This window comes from Oncorhynchus kisutch, unplaced genomic scaffold, assembly GCF_002021735.2.
Source record: "Oncorhynchus kisutch isolate 150728-3 unplaced genomic scaffold, Okis_V2 Okis09a-Okis19a_hom, whole genome shotgun sequence".
Taxonomy (NCBI): domain Eukaryota; kingdom Metazoa; phylum Chordata; class Actinopteri; order Salmoniformes; family Salmonidae; genus Oncorhynchus; species Oncorhynchus kisutch.
This window is the reverse complement of record NW_022261985.1, coordinates 16,117,929-16,134,582: the sequence shown is the minus strand read 5'-3', so window position 1 is coordinate 16,134,582 and position 16,654 is coordinate 16,117,929. Positions and strand designations below refer to the sequence as shown.

The window sequence follows — 16,654 nt, the reverse complement described above, 5'->3', positions numbered from 1 at the left end:
GAGGTTTTATAACAGTGTTGAGGAGAGGGACAGTGGACCCCTGGTTAAAGGGGAGGTTTTGTATCAGTGTTGAGGAGAGGGACAGTGGACCCCTGGATAAAGGGGAGGTTTTGTAACAGTGTTGAGGGACAGTGGACCCCTGGATAAAGGGGAGGTTTTGTATCAGTGTTGAGGAGAGGGACAGTGGACCCCTGGTTAAAGGGGAGGTTTTGTATCAGTGTTGAGGAGAGGGACAGTGGACCCCTGGTTAAAGGGGAGGTTTTGTATCAGTGTTGAGGAGAGGGACAGTGGACCCCTGGTTAAAGGGGAGGTTTTGTATCAGTGTTGAGGAGAGGAACAGTGGACCCCTGGATAAAGGGGAGGTTTTGTATCAGTGTTGAGGGACAGTGGACCCCTGGATAAAGGGGAGGTTTTGTAACAGTGTTGAGTAGAGGGACAGTGGACCCCTGGTTAAAGGGGAGGTTTTGTATCAGTGTTGAGGAGAGGGACAGTGGACCCCTGGTTAAAGGGGAGGTTTTGTATCAGTGTTGAGGAGAGGGACAGTGGACCCCTGGATAAAGGGGATGTTTTGTATCAGTGTTGAGGAGAGTAGAGGGACAGTGAACCCCTGGATAAAGGGGAGGTTTTGTATCAGTGTTCAGGAGAGGGACAGTGGACCCTTGGATAAAGGGGAGGTTTTGTATCAGTGTTGAGGGACAGTGGACCCCTGGTTAAAGGGGAGGTTTTGTATCAGTGTTGAGGAGAGGGACAGTGGACCCCTGGATAAAGGGGAGGTTTTGTATCAGTGTTGAGAGGGACAGTGGACCCTTGGATAAAGGGGAGGTTTTGTATCAGTGCTGAGGGACAGTGGACCCCTGGTTAAAGGGGAGGTTTTGTATCAGTGTTGAGGAGAGGGACAGTGGACCCCTGGATAAAGGGGAGGTTTTGTATCAGTGTTGAGGAGAGGGACAGTGGACCCTTGGTTAAAGGGGAGGTTTTGTAACAGTGTTGAGGAGAGGGACAGTGGACCCCTGGATAAAGGGGAGGTTTTGTAACAGTGTTGAGGAGAGGAGAGGAACAGTGGACCCCTGGATAAAGGGGAGGTTTTGTATCAGTGTTGAGGAGAGGAGAGGAACAGTGGACCCCTGGATAAAGGGGAGGTTTTGTAACAGTGTTGAGGAGAGGGACAGTGGACCCTTGGTTAAAGGGGAGGTTTTGTATCAGTGTTGAGGAGAGGGACAGTGGACCCCTGGATAAAGGGGAGGTTTTGTATCAGTGTGTTTCTGTGTCCCTGTAGATGTCCTTTCTGGACCATCGGGGTCTGAGACACAGCAGTCCTAAGGTCCGTAGCAGAGTGGCCTACCTCTTCTCGCGGTTCGTCAAGACACTGCAGTAAGTCCAGCTGTACCGTCACTAAGCACGCATTCCATGGTGTTCCCAATGGGCCCCTATTCCCTATATAGTGCACTACTATAGACCAGAGCCCTATTCCCTATATAGTACACTACTTTAGACCAGAGCCCTATTCCCTATATAGTGCACTACTTTAGACCAGAGCCCTATTCCCTATATAGTGCACTACTTTAGACCAGGACCCTATTCCCTATATAGTACACTACTTTAGACCAGAGCTCTATGGGTCCTTGTTGTAGATTATAGGGTACCTGTTGGGTCACAGGACCAGTATTATCAGCAGACTGGTTGTACCCTGTCCTGGTAGTCAAAACCAGATCACCAGAAAGCAGGACATGTCGTTATATATTATATAGTTCTAGAAGGTTCTTTGTGATTGATCCCAACCCTGTCCTCTGTTTACAGTAATAGTTCTAGAAGGTTCTTTGTGATTGACCCCAACCCTGTCCTCTGTTTACAGTAATAGTTCTAGAAGGTTCTTTGTGTTTGACCCTAACCCTGTCCTCTGTTTACAGTAATAGTTCTAGAAGGTTCTTTGTGTTTGACCCTAACCCTGTCCTCTGTTTACAGTAATAGTTCTAGAAGGTTCTTTGTGTTTGACCCCAACCCTGTCCTCTGTTTACAGTAATAGTTCTAGAAGGTTCTTTGTGTTTGACCCCAACCCTGTCCTCTGTTTACAGTAATAGTTCTAGAAGGTTCTTTATGATTGACCCCAACCCTGTCCTCTGTTTACAGTAATAGTTCTAGAAGGTTCTTTGTGTTTGACCCTAACCCTGTCCTCTGTTTACAGTAATAGTTCTAGAAGGTTCTTTGTGTTTGACCCCAACCCTGTCCTCTGTTTACAGTAATAGTTCTAGAAGGCTCTTTGTGTTTGACCCCAACCCTGTCCTCTGTTTACAGTAATAGTTCTAGAAGGTTCTTTGTGATTGACCCCAACCCTGTCCTATGTTTACAGTAATAGTTCTAGAAGGTTCTTTGTGTTTGACCCCAACCCTGTCCTCTGTTTACAGTAATACTTCTAGAAGGTTATTTGTGTTTGACCCCAACCCTGTCCTCTGTTTACAGTAATAGTTCTAGAAGGTTCTTTGTGTTTGACCCCAACCCTGTCCTCTGTTTACAGTAATAGTTCTAGAAGGTTCTTTGTGTTTGACCCCAACCCTGTCCTCTGTTTACAGTAATAGTTCTAGAAGGTTCTTTGTGTTTGACCCCAACCCTGTCCTCTGTTTACAGTAATAGTTCTAGAAGGTTCTTTGTGTTTGACCCCAACCCTGTCCTCTGTTTACAGTAATAGTTCTAGAAGGTTCTTTGTGTTTGACCCCAACCCTGTCCTCTGTTTACAGTAATAGTTCTAGAAGGTTCTTTGTGTTTGACCCCAACCCTGTCCTCTGTTTACAGTAATAGTTCTAGAAGGTTCTTTGTGATTGACCCCAACCCTGTCCTCTGTTTACAGTAATAGTTCTAGAAGGTTCTTTGTGTTTGACCCCAACCCTGTCCTCTGTTTACAGTAATAGTTCTAGAAGGTTCTTTGTGTTTGACCCTAACCCTGTCCTCTGTTTACAGTAATAGTTCTAGAAGGTTCTTTGTGATTGACCCCAACCCTGTCCTCTGTTTACAGTAATAGTTCTAGAAGGTTCTTTGTGTTTGACCCCAACCCTGTCCTCTGTTTACAGTAATAGTTCTAGAAGGTTCTTTGTGTTTGACCCCAACCCTGTCCTCTGTTTACAGTAATAGTTCTAGAAGGTTCTTTGTGTTTGACCCCAACCCTGTCCTCTGTTTACAGTAATAGTTCTAGAAGGTTCTTTGTGATTGACCCCAACCCTGTCCTCTGTTTACAGTAATAGTTCTAGAAGGTTCTTTGTGTTTGACCCCAACCCTGTCCTCTGTTTACAGTAATAGTTCTAGAAGGTTCTTTGTGATTGACCCTAACCCTGTCCTCTGTTTACAGTAATAGTTCTAGAAGGTTCTTTGTGTTTGACCCCAACCCTGTCCTCTGTTTACAGTAATAGTTCTAGAAGGTTCTTTGTGATTGACCCTAACCCTGTCCTATGTTTACAGTAATAGTTCTAGAAGGTTCTTTGTGATTGACCCCAACCCTGTCCTCTGTTTACAGTAATAGTTCTAGAAGGTTCTTTGTGATTGACCCCAACCCTGTCCTCTGTTTACAGTAATAGTTCTAGAAGGTTCTTTGTGATTGACCCTAACCCTGTCCTCTGTTTACAGTAATAGTTCTAGAAGGTTCTTTGTGATTGACCCCAACCCTGTCCTCTGTTTACAGTAATAGTTCTAGAAGGTTCTTTGTGATTGACCCTAACCCTGTCCTCTGTTTACAGTAATAGTTCTAGAAGGTTCTTTGTGATTGACCCCAACCCTGTCCTCTGTTTACAGTAATAGTTCTAGAAGGTTCTTTGTGATTGACCCCAACCCTGTCCTCTGTTTACAGTAATAGTTCTAGAAGGTTCTTTGTGATTGACCCCAACCCTGTCCTCTGTTTACAGTAATAGTTCTAGAAGGTTCTTTGTGATTGACCCCAACCCTGTCCTCTGTTTACAGTAATAGTTCTAGAAGGTTCTTTGTGATTGACCCCAACCCTGTCCTCTGTTTACAGTAAACACATGAACTCCTTCATTGAAGACATCCTGTCCAGGATACAGGACCTGCTGGAGCTAGCACCTCCTGTAAGTTACCTCTCCTCTCATATACATTACCCTCTACACATTACCCTCTACAGACCTGCTGGAGCTAGCACCTCCTGTAAGTTACCTCTATACATTACCCTCTACAGACCTGCTGGAGCTAGCACCTCCTGTAAGTTACATCTCCTCTCATATACATTACCTTCTATACATTACCCTCTACAGACCTGCTGGAGCTAGCACCTCCTGTAAGTTACCTCTCCTCTCATATACATTACCTTCTATACATTACCCTCTACAGACCAGCTGAGCTAGCACTTCCTGTAAGTTACCTCTCCCCTCATATACATTACCTTCCACACATTACCCTCTACAGACCTGCTGAGCTAGCTCCTCCTGTAAGGTACATCTATACATTACCTTCTACACATTACCCTCTACAGACCTGCTGAGCTAGCTCCTCCTGTAAGGTACATCTATACATTACCTTCTACACATTACCCTCTACAGACCTGCTGAGTTAGCGCCTCCTGTAAATTACCTCTCCCCTCATATACATTACCCTTGTATACATTACCCATCTCTCTCCGCTGACTTACCCTCCATACATTACCCTCTACAGCATATATCTTCATTGACCTACATTACCCTCTACAGCATCTCTCTTCACTGACCTACATTACCTTCTACAGCGTCTCTCTCTTCACTGACCTACATTACCCTCTACAGCATCTCTTCACTGACCTACATTACCCTCTACAGCATCTCTCTCTCCAATGACTTACCCTCCATGCATTACCCTCTACAACATCTCTCTCCAATGACTTACCCTATTACCCTCCCTCTGTACTGACCTTCATTCCCCTCCATACATTCCCCTCCCTCTGTCATGACCTTCATTACCCTCCCTCTGGCCTGGCCTTCATTCCCCTCCATACATTATCATCCCTCTGTCCTGACCTTCATTCCCCTCCATACATTACCCTCCCTCTGTACTGACCTTCATTCCCCTCCATACATTACCCCCCCTCTGTACTGACCTTCATTACCCTCCCTCTGTCCTGACCTTCATCCCCCCCCTGTCCTGACGTTCATTACCATCCATACATTACCCTCCCTCTGTCCTGACCTTCATTCCCCTCCCCATATGTGCCTCAGGAGAACGGTTTCCCTGCGCTGCTGACCAGCGATGACCAGCTGTTTATATTTGAGACGGCGGGGGTGTTGATCGTCCACGGAGAGAGTCCCGCCGAGAGGAAGCAGGCTCTGATGAGATCCCTGCTGACCCCGTTGACCGACGCCTTCCGTCTGCTGCTGGCCAAACTGGCCTCTGAGAGGGAGGAGGAGAGGCAGGCTGCGCTGGCCGACTGTCTGAGTCACGCTGTTGGCTTCGCTAGGTAAATATCCAAATACTAACCCTGATATACCAACACTAACGATGATATACTGACCCTGATATACCAACACTAACCCTGATATACCAACACTAACCCTGATATACCAACACTAACCCTGATATACCAACACTAACCCTGATATACCAACACTAACCCTGATATACCAACACTAACCCTGATATACCAACACTAACCCTGATATACCAACACTGAGTTGTTGGAAGACCAGGTGTCCACATACTTTTGGTCATGTACAGTAGTCTTCAGATATCATGTCATGTCTGGTCATGCCGTGTAGTCTTCAGAGATAATGTCTAGTCATGTACAGTAGTCTTCAGAGATAATGTCCGGTCACGTACAGTAGTCTTCAGGGATAATGTCTGGTCATGTACAGTAGTCTTCAGAGATAATGTCTGGTCAGGTAGTCTTCAGAGATAATGTCTAGTCATGTAGTCTTCAGAGATAATGCCTGGTCACGTACGGTAGTCTTCAGAGATAATGTCTGGTCATGTAGTCTTCAGAGATATTGTCTGGTCATGTACAGTAGTCTTCAGAGATAATGCCTGGCCATGTAGTGTCGTCTTCAGAGATAATGCCTGATCACGTAGAGTAGTCTTCAGAGATAATGTCCGGTCGGGTAGTCTTCAGAGATAATGCCTGGTCATGTAGTGTCATCGTCAGAGATAATGCCTGATCACGTAGAGTAGTCTTCAGAGATAATGTCTGGCCGTGTAGTCTTCAGAGATAATGTCTGGTCATGTACAGTAGTCTTCAGAGATAATGTCTGGTCATGTACAGTAGTCTTCAGAGATAATGTCTGGTCATGTAGTGTCGTCTTAAAGTCAATGTGAATAAATGGTTAATAAGTGATGAGCAGTAATGGCCTTTTATTTCACTCTGTTACAGAATTCAACCCACAGAATGCATAAAACATTCACTAGTTATTTATAGACCTGAAACCGAACCTCAAAAAGCACTAATCACTCTTCTCTCTGGGTTTACAAGTTCTGTTCCTGCTAAGAATACTACATCTCCCCCCCTCCCTCTTTCTCCCTCTCTCTCCTCTCTCTCTCTCCTCTCTCCCTCTTTCTCACTCTCTCTCTCTCCCCCCTCTCTCTCTCTCTCTCTCTCTCTCTCTCTCTCTCTCTCTCTCTCTCTCTCTCTCTCTCTCTCCCCCCTCCCTCTCTCTACCCCCCCCCTCTCTCCCCCCTCCCCCTCTCTCCTCTCTCCCTCGTTCTCCCTCTCTTCTCCCTCTCTCTCTCTCTTTCTCCCTCTCTCTCTCTTCTCCTCTCTCTCTCCCCTCTCTCTCTCCCCCCTCTCTCTCTCTCTCCCCCCTCTCTCTCTCTCTCCCCCTCTCTCTCTCTCTCCCCCCTCCCTCTCTCTCTCTCCCCCCTCCCTCTCTCTCCCCTCTCTCTCTCTCCCCCCCTCCCCCTCTCTCTCTCCTCTCCCCCCCCCCCCCCCCCCCCCCCCCCCCCCCCCCCCCCTCTAGTCGTACCAGTAAGGCGTTCAGCAACAAACAGACAGTGAAGCAGTGTGGATGTACTGAAGTCTACAGAGACTGTCTGCAGACCTTCCTGCCTGCACTGAGCTGTCCTGTCCAGAGGGGGTCTCTGCGTAGCGCTGTCCGCTCCTTCCTCCACCGCATGATCATCTGTCTCGAAGAAGAGGTCCTGCCCTTCGTCCCTGCGGCATCGGAACACATGCTGAAGGACTGCGAGGCCAAGGACCTGCAGGAGTTTATACCCCTCATCAGTCAGATCACCGCTAAGTTCAAGGTAACCAGGGACCTGCAGTAGTTTATACCCTCATCAGTCAGACACCAAGTTCAAGGTAACCAGGGACCTGCAGTAGTTTATACCCCTCATCAGTCAGACACCAAGTTCAAGGTAACCAGGGACCTGCAGTAGTTTATACCCCTCATCAGTCAGACACCAAGTTCAAGGTAACCAGGGACCTGCAGTAGTTTATACCCCTCATCAGTCAGATCACCGCTAAGTTCAAGGTAACCAGGGACCTGCAGTAGTTTATACCCTCATCAGTCAGATCACCGCTAAGTTCAAGGTAACCAGGGACCTGCAGTAGTTTATACCCCTCATCAGTCAGATCACCGCTAAGTTCAAGGTAACCAGGGACCTGCTACACAGTTAGAGGACATCTGGGGCTGGTTTCCTGGACTAAGGTAGGATCTCCATAGGAAGGGTTTTAGTCCACGACTAAGATTCATCTGTCCAGGAAACCGGCCCTTAAAATATATCTATGGTAGAGAACTGACTGCTAACAGGCCAGCTAATAGGGTTATGTCCCCATTCCCTGGGGTTTAGGGTTAGGGTTAGGTTTATAGTCAATGTAGTCAATGTCCCCATTCCCTGGGGTTTAGGGTTAGGTTATAGTCAATGTAGTCAATGTCCCCATTCCCTGGACCAGGTGTCTCTCTCCTCTCCAGGACCAGGTGTCTCCTTTCCTGCAGCAGGTGTTCATGCCTCTGGTCCTGGCCATCTTTGAGGTCCTCTCTGTCTCTGGTCCTCTCTGTCTCTCTCCTCTCCAGGACCAGCAGGTGTTCATGTCTCTGGTCCTCTCTGTCTCTCTCCTCTCCAGGACCAGGTGTCTCCGTTCCTGCAGCAGGTGTTCATGCCTCTGGTCCTGGCCATCTTTGAGGTGTTGTGTCGACCTGCTGAGGACAACGACCAGGCAGCAGCTCTGGAGAAACAAATGTTACGTAGAAGCTACTTCACCTTCATCCAGACGATAACCTCCAGTGGGATGAACGAAGTCCTGGCCAACCAGGGTGAGCTGCTGCTCAGTGTGTACTGTGGTTCTCCAGGGTTCTGTTACCCAGGTGTTGAGAACATAAAGGTTCTCCAGGGTTTTAAGTGTGTGTGGTTCCTCAGCTATAAAAATTTGTTGCGTGGTTCTCCAGGGTTCTAAGTGTGTGGTGCCTCCTCAGGTGTTGAGAACGTAGAGCGGGTTCTGTTCACCATCATCCAGGGAGCTGTCGACTTCCCCGACCCCATCGCCCAGAAGACCTGCTTCATCATCTTGTCCAAGCTGGTGGAACTCTGGGGTGAGAACTACCGTCCCACCGTATCCAACCACCGTCCCTCCGTATCCAACCACCGTCCCTCCGTATCCAACCACCCTCCCTCCCTCCGTATCCAACCACCGTCCGTCCCTCCGTATCCAACCACCGTCCGTCCCTCCGTATCCAACCACCGTCCGTCCCTCCGTATCCAACCACCGTCCGTCCCTCCGTATCCAACCACCGTCCGTCCCTCCGTATCCAACCACCGTCCGTCCCTCCGTATCCAACCACCGTCCGTCCCTCCGTATCCAACCACCGTCCCTCCCTCCGTATCCAACCACCGTCCCACCCTCCGTATCCAACCACCGTCCCACCCTCCGTATCCAACCACCGTCCCTCCGTTTCCAACCACCGTCCCTCCGTATCCAACCACCCTCCCTCCGTATCCAACCACCCTCCCTCCGTATCCAACCACCCTCCCTCCGTATCCACCTCCGTATCCAACCACCCTCCCTCCGTATCCAACCACCCTCCCTCCCTCCGTATCCAACCACCGTCCCTCCGTATCCAACCACCATCCGTCCCTCCGTTTCCAACCACCGTCCCTCCGTTTCCAACCACCGTCCCTCCGTATCCAACCACCGTCCCTCCGTATCCAACCACCCTCCCTCCCTCCGTATCCAACCACCCTCCCTCCGTATCCAACCACCGTCCCTCCCTTCGTATCCAACCACCGTCCCTCCCTCCGTATCCAACCACCGTCCCTCCCTCCGTATCCAACCACCGTCCCTCCCTCCGTATCCAACCACCCTCCCTCTCTCCGTATCCAACCACCCTCCCTCTCTCCGTATCCAACCACCCTCCCTCTCTCCGTATCCAACCACCCTCCCTCTCTCCGTATCCAACCACCCTCCCTCTCTCCGTATCCAACCACCCTCCCTCTCTCCGTATCCAACCACCCTCCCTCTCTCCGTATCCAACCACCCTCCCTCTCTCCGTATCCAACCACCCTCCCTCTCTCCGTATCCAACCACCCTCCCTCTCTCCGTATCCAACCACCCTCCCTCTCTCCGTATCCAACCACCCTCCCTCTCTCCGTATCCAACCACCCTCCCTCTCTCCGTATCCAACCTCCCTCCCTCCCTCTCTCCATATCCAACCACCCTCCCTCCCTCCGTATCCAACCCCCCTCCCTCCGTATCCAACCACCCTCCCTCTCTCCGTATCCAACCACCCTCCTTCCGTATCCAACCACCCTCCCTCCCTCCCTCCGTATCCAACCACCCTCCCTCCCTCCCTCCCCTCCGTATCCAACCACCCTCCCTCCCTCCCTCCGTATCCAACCACCCTCCCTCCCTCCCTCCTTATCCAACCCCCCTCCCTCTCTCGGTATCCAACCACCCTCCCTCTCTCCGTATCCAACCACCCTCCCTCTCTCCGTATCCAACCACCCTCCCTCTCTCCGTATCCACCTCCCTCTCTCCGTATCCAACCTCCCTCTCTCCGTATACAACCTCCCTCTCTCCGTATCCAACCTCCCTCTCTCCGTATCCAACCTCCCTCTCTCCGTATCCAACCACCCTCTCTCCGTATCCAACCACCCTCTCTCCGTATCCAACCACCCTCTCTCCGTATCAAACCACCCTCCCTCTCTCCCTCCGCATCCAACCACCCTTTCTCCCTCCGTATCCAACCACCCTCCCTCCCTCCGTATCCAACCACCCTCCCTCCCTCCGTATCCAACCACCCTCCCTCCCTCCGTATCCAACCACCCTCCCTCCGTATCCAACCACCCTCCCTCCGTATCCAACCACCCTCCCTCCTTATCCAACCACATTGTTGCTACAGTTTGCACTAATGAATACACCCCTGGTGCACTAATGAATACACCCCTGGTGTACTAATGAATACACCCCTGGTGTACTAATGAATACACCCCTGGTGCACTAATGAATACACCCCTGGTGCACTAATGAATACACCCCTGGTGCACTAATGAATACACCCCTGGTGCACTAATGAATACACCCCTGGTGTAAAAGTGAAACGTTTTGAACCGGGACTGATTTTTTTATGTTTTGTCCTTCAGGAGGTAAAGACGGTATGGCTGGTTTCCCAGACTTCATCTATAAACACATCGTCCCAGCATGCTTCCTGGCTCCTCTCAAACCATCCTTTGATCTCACAGACGCTCAGACCGTCCTGGTGAGTACCTGGAACCAGATTTATCAGACACGTCTCTTTTACATCCTAGACGTTTGGACTCATTTCACAAAACTTGTTTTGTTGTCCTTCCTCCAGACGTTGTCAGAGTGTGCTCTGACGTTGAAAATGATTCATCTCAGAAGGGTAAGCTCCAGTTTGGTTTTCCTTTCCGTTGTGCTCGTCTGGTTGAGAACCTGATCTATCTTGAACTTGGACCTGAATGAATGCACGGCTGACATGGTGTTTGTCGTCATGTTTTGTACTTCCTGTTCGGCAGGGTCCGGAGTTTATCCAGTACCTTCAACAGGAGTACCTCCCTTCTCTACAGGTGTCACCTGAAATCACACAGGTACCACTGTCGGATAACCACACAAATCACAGCTGAAACGAGCACGGAAATGTAACCTGTTCCCTAGTTCTGTAACACTCCTCCTCCTCTTCCTGTCACAGGAAGTGTGTCAAGTGCTTCAGCAGCCAGATGCCAAGGTCCTCAAAAACTACATGAAGGTACGTAGTCAGCTGGTTGTTGCCTTGGAAACATCTCCACTCTGTCGCCTGTGTCTTGAGACTAGCAATGACATCTGACAAGAGTCTCTGTCTGCCTCTCATCTCTCTCTCTCTCTCTCTCTCTCTCTCTCTGTCCCTCTCTCTCTGTCTCTCTCTCTCCACAGGCTTTCTTTCAGCGAGCCAAACTGTAAATACGAACCGAGCTGGAAGGATTGAGAGAGGACACTGGAAACTAAGAGAAGACTGGTAGTGAGATAGTACCACTCACTACGGACAGCCGGACAGAGAGAGAGACGGACGGAGAGAGATCTTAAAGACGGAGAGCTTAGCATAGGAGCGGCCTTAGCACTTCTGAAGGTAACTGCATAACCCCGCCCATCCTGTCCACGCGGGAGGGAACGGAGCCAAGACACAAGGACACGAGTGGTCAAGGAGGCTTTCACTGGGGTGACCACACCCCCCTCCACTGATCCAGGCCCAATCAAGGACGTGCTCTCCATCTGGGGTGGTACCCTGGTCAAGTGAAGATGTGATTGGTTGGATTCTCTGCAAGACAGGAAGTAAACTAGAGTATAGAGGAAGGCTTATGGAACAAGGCTTCCATAGTAGAATACCAAGTATCCTTGAACAGGCCTGAGGCCTCATCTGTCTGTTGGTAATGATCCAACAATGACCTGAACACAATCTAACGATTAGGATTTATTCCTTTAGAAACAGGTATTTGTTTTCAAGATGTCTTTCATTGGAGTGGTTGAACGTGGAGGTTTTGTTTCTCTTTGCCCTGTGAATGAATTGATGGACTAAATAAAAGGGCTGACTTGACATGTTTTTCTACGTTTTTCTGTTGTGGAAGAAATGGGATGGTTGGGGTAGGATGTGTTTTAGTTTGACGAGACGTACAGGACAGACCTCTAGCGGTGGATGACAGACCTCTGTAACGGTGGATGACAGACCTCTGTAACGGTGGATGACAGACCTCTGTAACGGTGGATGACAGACAGGACAGACCTCTGTAACGGTGGATGACAGACAGGACAGACCTCTAGCGGTGGATGACAGACAGGACAGACCTCTAGCGGTGGATGACAGACCTCTGTAACGGTGGATGACAGACCTCTGTAACGGTGGATGACAGACCTCTGTAACGGTGGATGACAGACCTCTGTAACGGTGGATGACAGACCTCTGTAACGGTGGATGACAGACCTCTGTAACGGTGGATGACAGACCTCTGTAACGGTGGATGACAGACAGGACAGACCTCTGTAACGGTGGATGACAGACCTCTGTAACGGTGGATGACAGACCTCTGTAACGGTGGATGACAGACCTCTGTAACGGTGGATGACAGACCTCTGTAACGGTGGATGACAGACCTCTGTAACGGTGGATGACAGACCTCTGGTTTATTCTGCATTTACTTTACCTTCTGTTCCAGTTTTAAGGTGCCCCTGTCCCTCAGAACGTTGTCAGGTACCCCCGTCCCTCAGAACGTTGTCAGGTGCCCCTGTCCCTCAGAACGTTGTCAGGTGCCCCTGTCCCTCAGAATGTTGTCAGGTGCCCCTGTCCCTCAGAACGTTGTCAGGTACCCCTGTCCCTCAGAACGTTGTCAGGTACCCCTGTCCCTCAGAACGTTGTCAGGTGCCCCTGTCCCTCAGAACGTTGTCAGGTACCCCTGTCCCTCAGAACGTTGTCAGGTACCCCTGTCCCTCAGAACGTTGTCAGGTACCCCTGTCCCTCAGAACGTTGTCAGGTACCCCTGTCCCTCAGAACGTTGTCAGGTACCCCTGTCCCTCAGAACGTTGTCAGGTGCCCCTGTCCCTCAGAACGTTGTCAGGTGCCCCTGTCCCTCAGAACGTTGTCAGGTGCCCCTGTCCCTCAGAACGTTGTCAGGTACCCCTGTCCCTCAGAACGATGTGAGGTGCCCCTGTCCCTCAGAACGTTGTCAGGTACCCCTGTCCCTCAGAACGTTGTCTGGTACCCCTGTCCCTCAGAACGTTGTCAGGTACCCCTGTCCCTCAGAACGTTGTCAGGTACCCCTGTCCCTCAGAACGTTGTCAGGTTGTCCCTCAGAACATTGTCAGGATGTCTTGAACGTCAGGGCCTCTATTCATGGTGTTTCGGTAGGAGTGCTGATGGAGGATGTTATGAATAAGAAGAGGTCGGACTAGATCAGATATGCATTATGAACTCAAGCCCTGAACAAGGTTCTCCTCTACCCTCAGTCCCCTCAGACAGAATAGGACCTGCCCTGAACAAGGTTCTCCTCTACCCTCAGTCCCCTCAGACAGAATAGGACCTGCCCTGAACAAGGTTCTCCTCTACCCTCAGTCCCCTCAGACAGAATAGGACCTGCCCTGAACAAGGTTCTCCTCTACCCTCAGTCCCCTCAGACAGAATAGGACCTGCCCTGAACAAGGTTCTCCTCTACCCTCAGTCCCCTCAGGGTGACTGAGTGAAGTCATCCACTCTGCCCTCAGTCCCCTCAGGGGGGTGTGTGACTGAGTGAAGTCATCCACTCTGCCCTCATTCCCCTCAGGGGGGTGTGTGACTGAGTGAAGTCATCCACTCTGCCCTCAGTCCCCTCGGGGGGGGGGGTGACTGAGTGAAGTCATCCACTCTGCCCTCAGTCCCCTCAGGGGGGGGTGTGACTGAGTGAAGTCATCCACTCTGCCCTCAGTCCCCTTGGGGGGGGGGGGGGGGGGTGTGACTGAGTGAAGTCATCCACTCTGCCCTCAGTCCCCTCAGGGGGGGGGTGTGACTGAGTGAAGTCATCCACTCTGCCCTCAGTCCCCTCAGGGGGGGGTGTGACTGAGTGAAGTCATCCACTCTGCCCTCAGTCCCCTTGGGGGGGGGGGGGTGTGACTGAGTGAAGTCATCCACTCTGCCCTCAGTCCCCTCGGGGGGGGGGGGGGACTGAGTGAAGTCATCCACTCTGCCCTCAGTCCCCTCAGGGGGGGGTGTGACTGAGTGAAGTCATCCACTCTGCCCTCAGTCCCCTCAGGGGGGTGTGTGACTGAGTGAAGTCATCCACTCTGCCCTCATTCCCCTCAGGGGGGTGTGTGACTGAGTGAAGTCATCCACTCTGCCCTCATTCCCCTCAGGGGGGTGTGTGACTGAGTGAAGTCATCCACTCTGCCCTCAGTCCCCTCGGGGGGGGGGGGGGTGACTGAGTGAAGTCATCCACTCTGCCCTCAACAGGAGAACTCTGGACCAGACTGACTAGCGGAGTGTTTACCCCGGTGGTCGTTACGACAACGTCACTTCCAGAAGGAAGTGGCGGATCAAAATGTAAATGTTATGTTTTATTTTAAAGAAGGAATAATATGTTGGGATGTAAATAAATTAGTTTGATGGTTTGTTTGTTGTTGTTTGTTTGTTGTTTTGAACATGTGTAGTATTCAAGGTGAGTCCGTGTCATCTTTAAAGGTGTGAGCAGCATGATCCATGTATGAACTGACTATAACCAGACAACAGCATTTTATACCCAACTGTTAACTCACAATTCAGCTTGACCACTGAGGAAATGTGTTTGGTAATGCTAACCTGCCTGTTAAATATATACTGAACAAACATGTCAATGATTTAACCTCTGTTACAGTTCATTTAATGAAATCAGTCAATTGAAATAAATTCATTAGATCGTAATCTATGGAATTCACATGATTGGGCAGGGGCGTAGCCATGGGTGGGCCTGGGAGGGCACACACTCAGAATGAGTTTTCCCGACAAAAGGGCTTCATTACAGACAGAAATACTCCTCAGCACCCCCCCTCACGTGATCCCGCAGGTGAAGAAATCGGATGTAGAGCACCTGGGCTGGCGTGGTTTCACCTGCAGTTGAGGCCGGTTGGGATGCAGCTTACGGAAACAGCTCTGGTGGACATTCCTACAGTCGGCATGCCAATTGCATTCTCCCTCAACTTGAGACATCTGTGGCATGATAACACTGCGCATTTTAGTGAGCTTTCGTCCCCAGCACGAGGTGCACCTGTGTAATGATCATGCTGTTTAGTCAGCTTCTTGATATGGATCATCAAGGAGAAATGTTCACTGAAAGGGACGTGAAATAAAGTTGTGCACAACATTTCTGGGATGTTTTATTTCAGCTCCTCCCAGGAACCGACATGTGTCGTTGCCCTTGAATCCCAGTTATTTCCTACCACAGTGCTGGGTAGTATTGATATGTTGAGTCACTCAGAGTCAAAAACTGTTTCAGTGAGAGGTTTCGCTCCTCCCTGGTACATCTAATTAGGAACTCCCCTGATCTGGTTGTCTCTAAGTCGGAAAGGGAGACACCAGGCGACGCCAGGCCCCTTCATGGAACGCATTTGGCATAAACTGGCGGGAAATGAGCCGGGTCAACAGGAGGGCACCGTTGGCCACGCCCACTACCTCAGCTCCATTTTGGATCTCACCGTTGGCCACGCCCACCACCTCAGCTCCATTTTGGATCGCACCGTTGGCCACGCCCACCACCTCAGCTCCATTTTGAATCTGAAGAAACTGCAGTAAACACTGTTCAACGGCATGTTCATCCACCTGTACTTACTGTCCACCCTCTGTAGAATAATCATTGAACGTTAAAACATCTCTGTGTTGCACCGTATGTTGAGTGGTCTGTTATTTATGCCATTGTTACAAATGAATCTTCTTCAGCCCCAGACAGCTCACCAGACTAGACTAATGGATATTCAGATATGATTCCAGACCAGACTAATGGATAATGTCCCCGCCAGCTTACCTCCAGACCAGACTAATGGATATTCAGATATGATCCCCGCCAGCTTACCTCCAGACCAGACTAATGGATATTCAGATATGATCCCAGCCAGCTTACCTCCAGACCAGACTAATGGATATGATCCCAGCCAGCTTACCTCCAGACCAGACTAATGGATATGATCCCAGCCAGCTTACCTCCAGACCAGACTAATAGATATGATCCCAGCCAGCTTACCTCCAGACCAGACTAATGGACATTCAGATATGATCCCAGCCAGCTTACCTCCAGACCAGACTAATGGATATTCAGATATGATCCCCGCCAGCTTACCTCCAGACCAGACTAATGGATATTCAGATATGATCCCAGCCAGCTTACCTCCAGACCAGACTAATGGATATGATCCCAGCCAGCTTACCTTCAGACCAGACTAATAGATATGATCCCAGCCAGCTTACCTCCAGACCAGACTAATGGATATGATCCCTGCCAGCTTACCTCCAGACCAGACTAATGGATATTCAGATATGATCCCAGACAGCTTACCTCCAGACCAGACTAATGGATATTCAGATATGATCCCAGACAGCTCACCTCACCAGACCAGACTAATGGATATTCAGATATGATCCCAGACAGCTTACCTCCAGACCAGACTAATGGATATTCAGATATGATCACAGCCAGCTTACCTCACCAGACCAGACTAATGGATATTCAGATATGATCCCAGACAGCTCACCTCACCAGACCAGACTAATGGATATTCAGATAT

The 16,654-nt window shown here is 50.0% G+C and overlaps 1 protein-coding gene across 4 annotated transcripts in view; it reads left to right on the top strand.

Moving 5' to 3' along the window:
- Positions 1-14,512, top strand: part of LOC109887618 (exportin-T-like) — a 46,980-nt gene extending 32,468 nt beyond the window's left edge. For 2 of the 4 annotated variants that reach the window (XM_031815158.1, XM_031815156.1), the window contains 11 exons: positions 1,277-1,371; positions 3,998-4,067; positions 5,184-5,422; positions 6,912-7,197; positions 8,018-8,207; positions 8,367-8,483; positions 10,531-10,646; positions 10,743-10,790; positions 10,924-10,995; positions 11,097-11,153; positions 11,318-11,975. In XM_031815158.1, the coding sequence (XP_031671018.1) occupies positions 1,277-1,371; positions 3,998-4,067; positions 5,184-5,422; positions 6,912-7,197; positions 8,018-8,207; positions 8,367-8,483; positions 10,531-10,646; positions 10,743-10,790; positions 10,924-10,995; positions 11,097-11,153; positions 11,318-11,344 (1,317 nt within the window). In that variant the 3' untranslated portion in view covers positions 11,345-11,975. Of the gene's footprint in view, positions 1-1,276; positions 1,372-3,997; positions 4,068-5,183; positions 5,423-6,911; positions 7,198-8,017; positions 8,208-8,366; positions 8,484-10,530; positions 10,647-10,742; positions 10,791-10,923; positions 10,996-11,096; positions 11,154-11,317 lie in introns of all 4 variants that reach the window. The other 2 variants (XR_004206998.1, XR_004206999.1) reach the window with 2 other exon arrangements.
- The last annotated feature ends 2,142 nt before the right edge of the window (positions 14,513-16,654 follow it).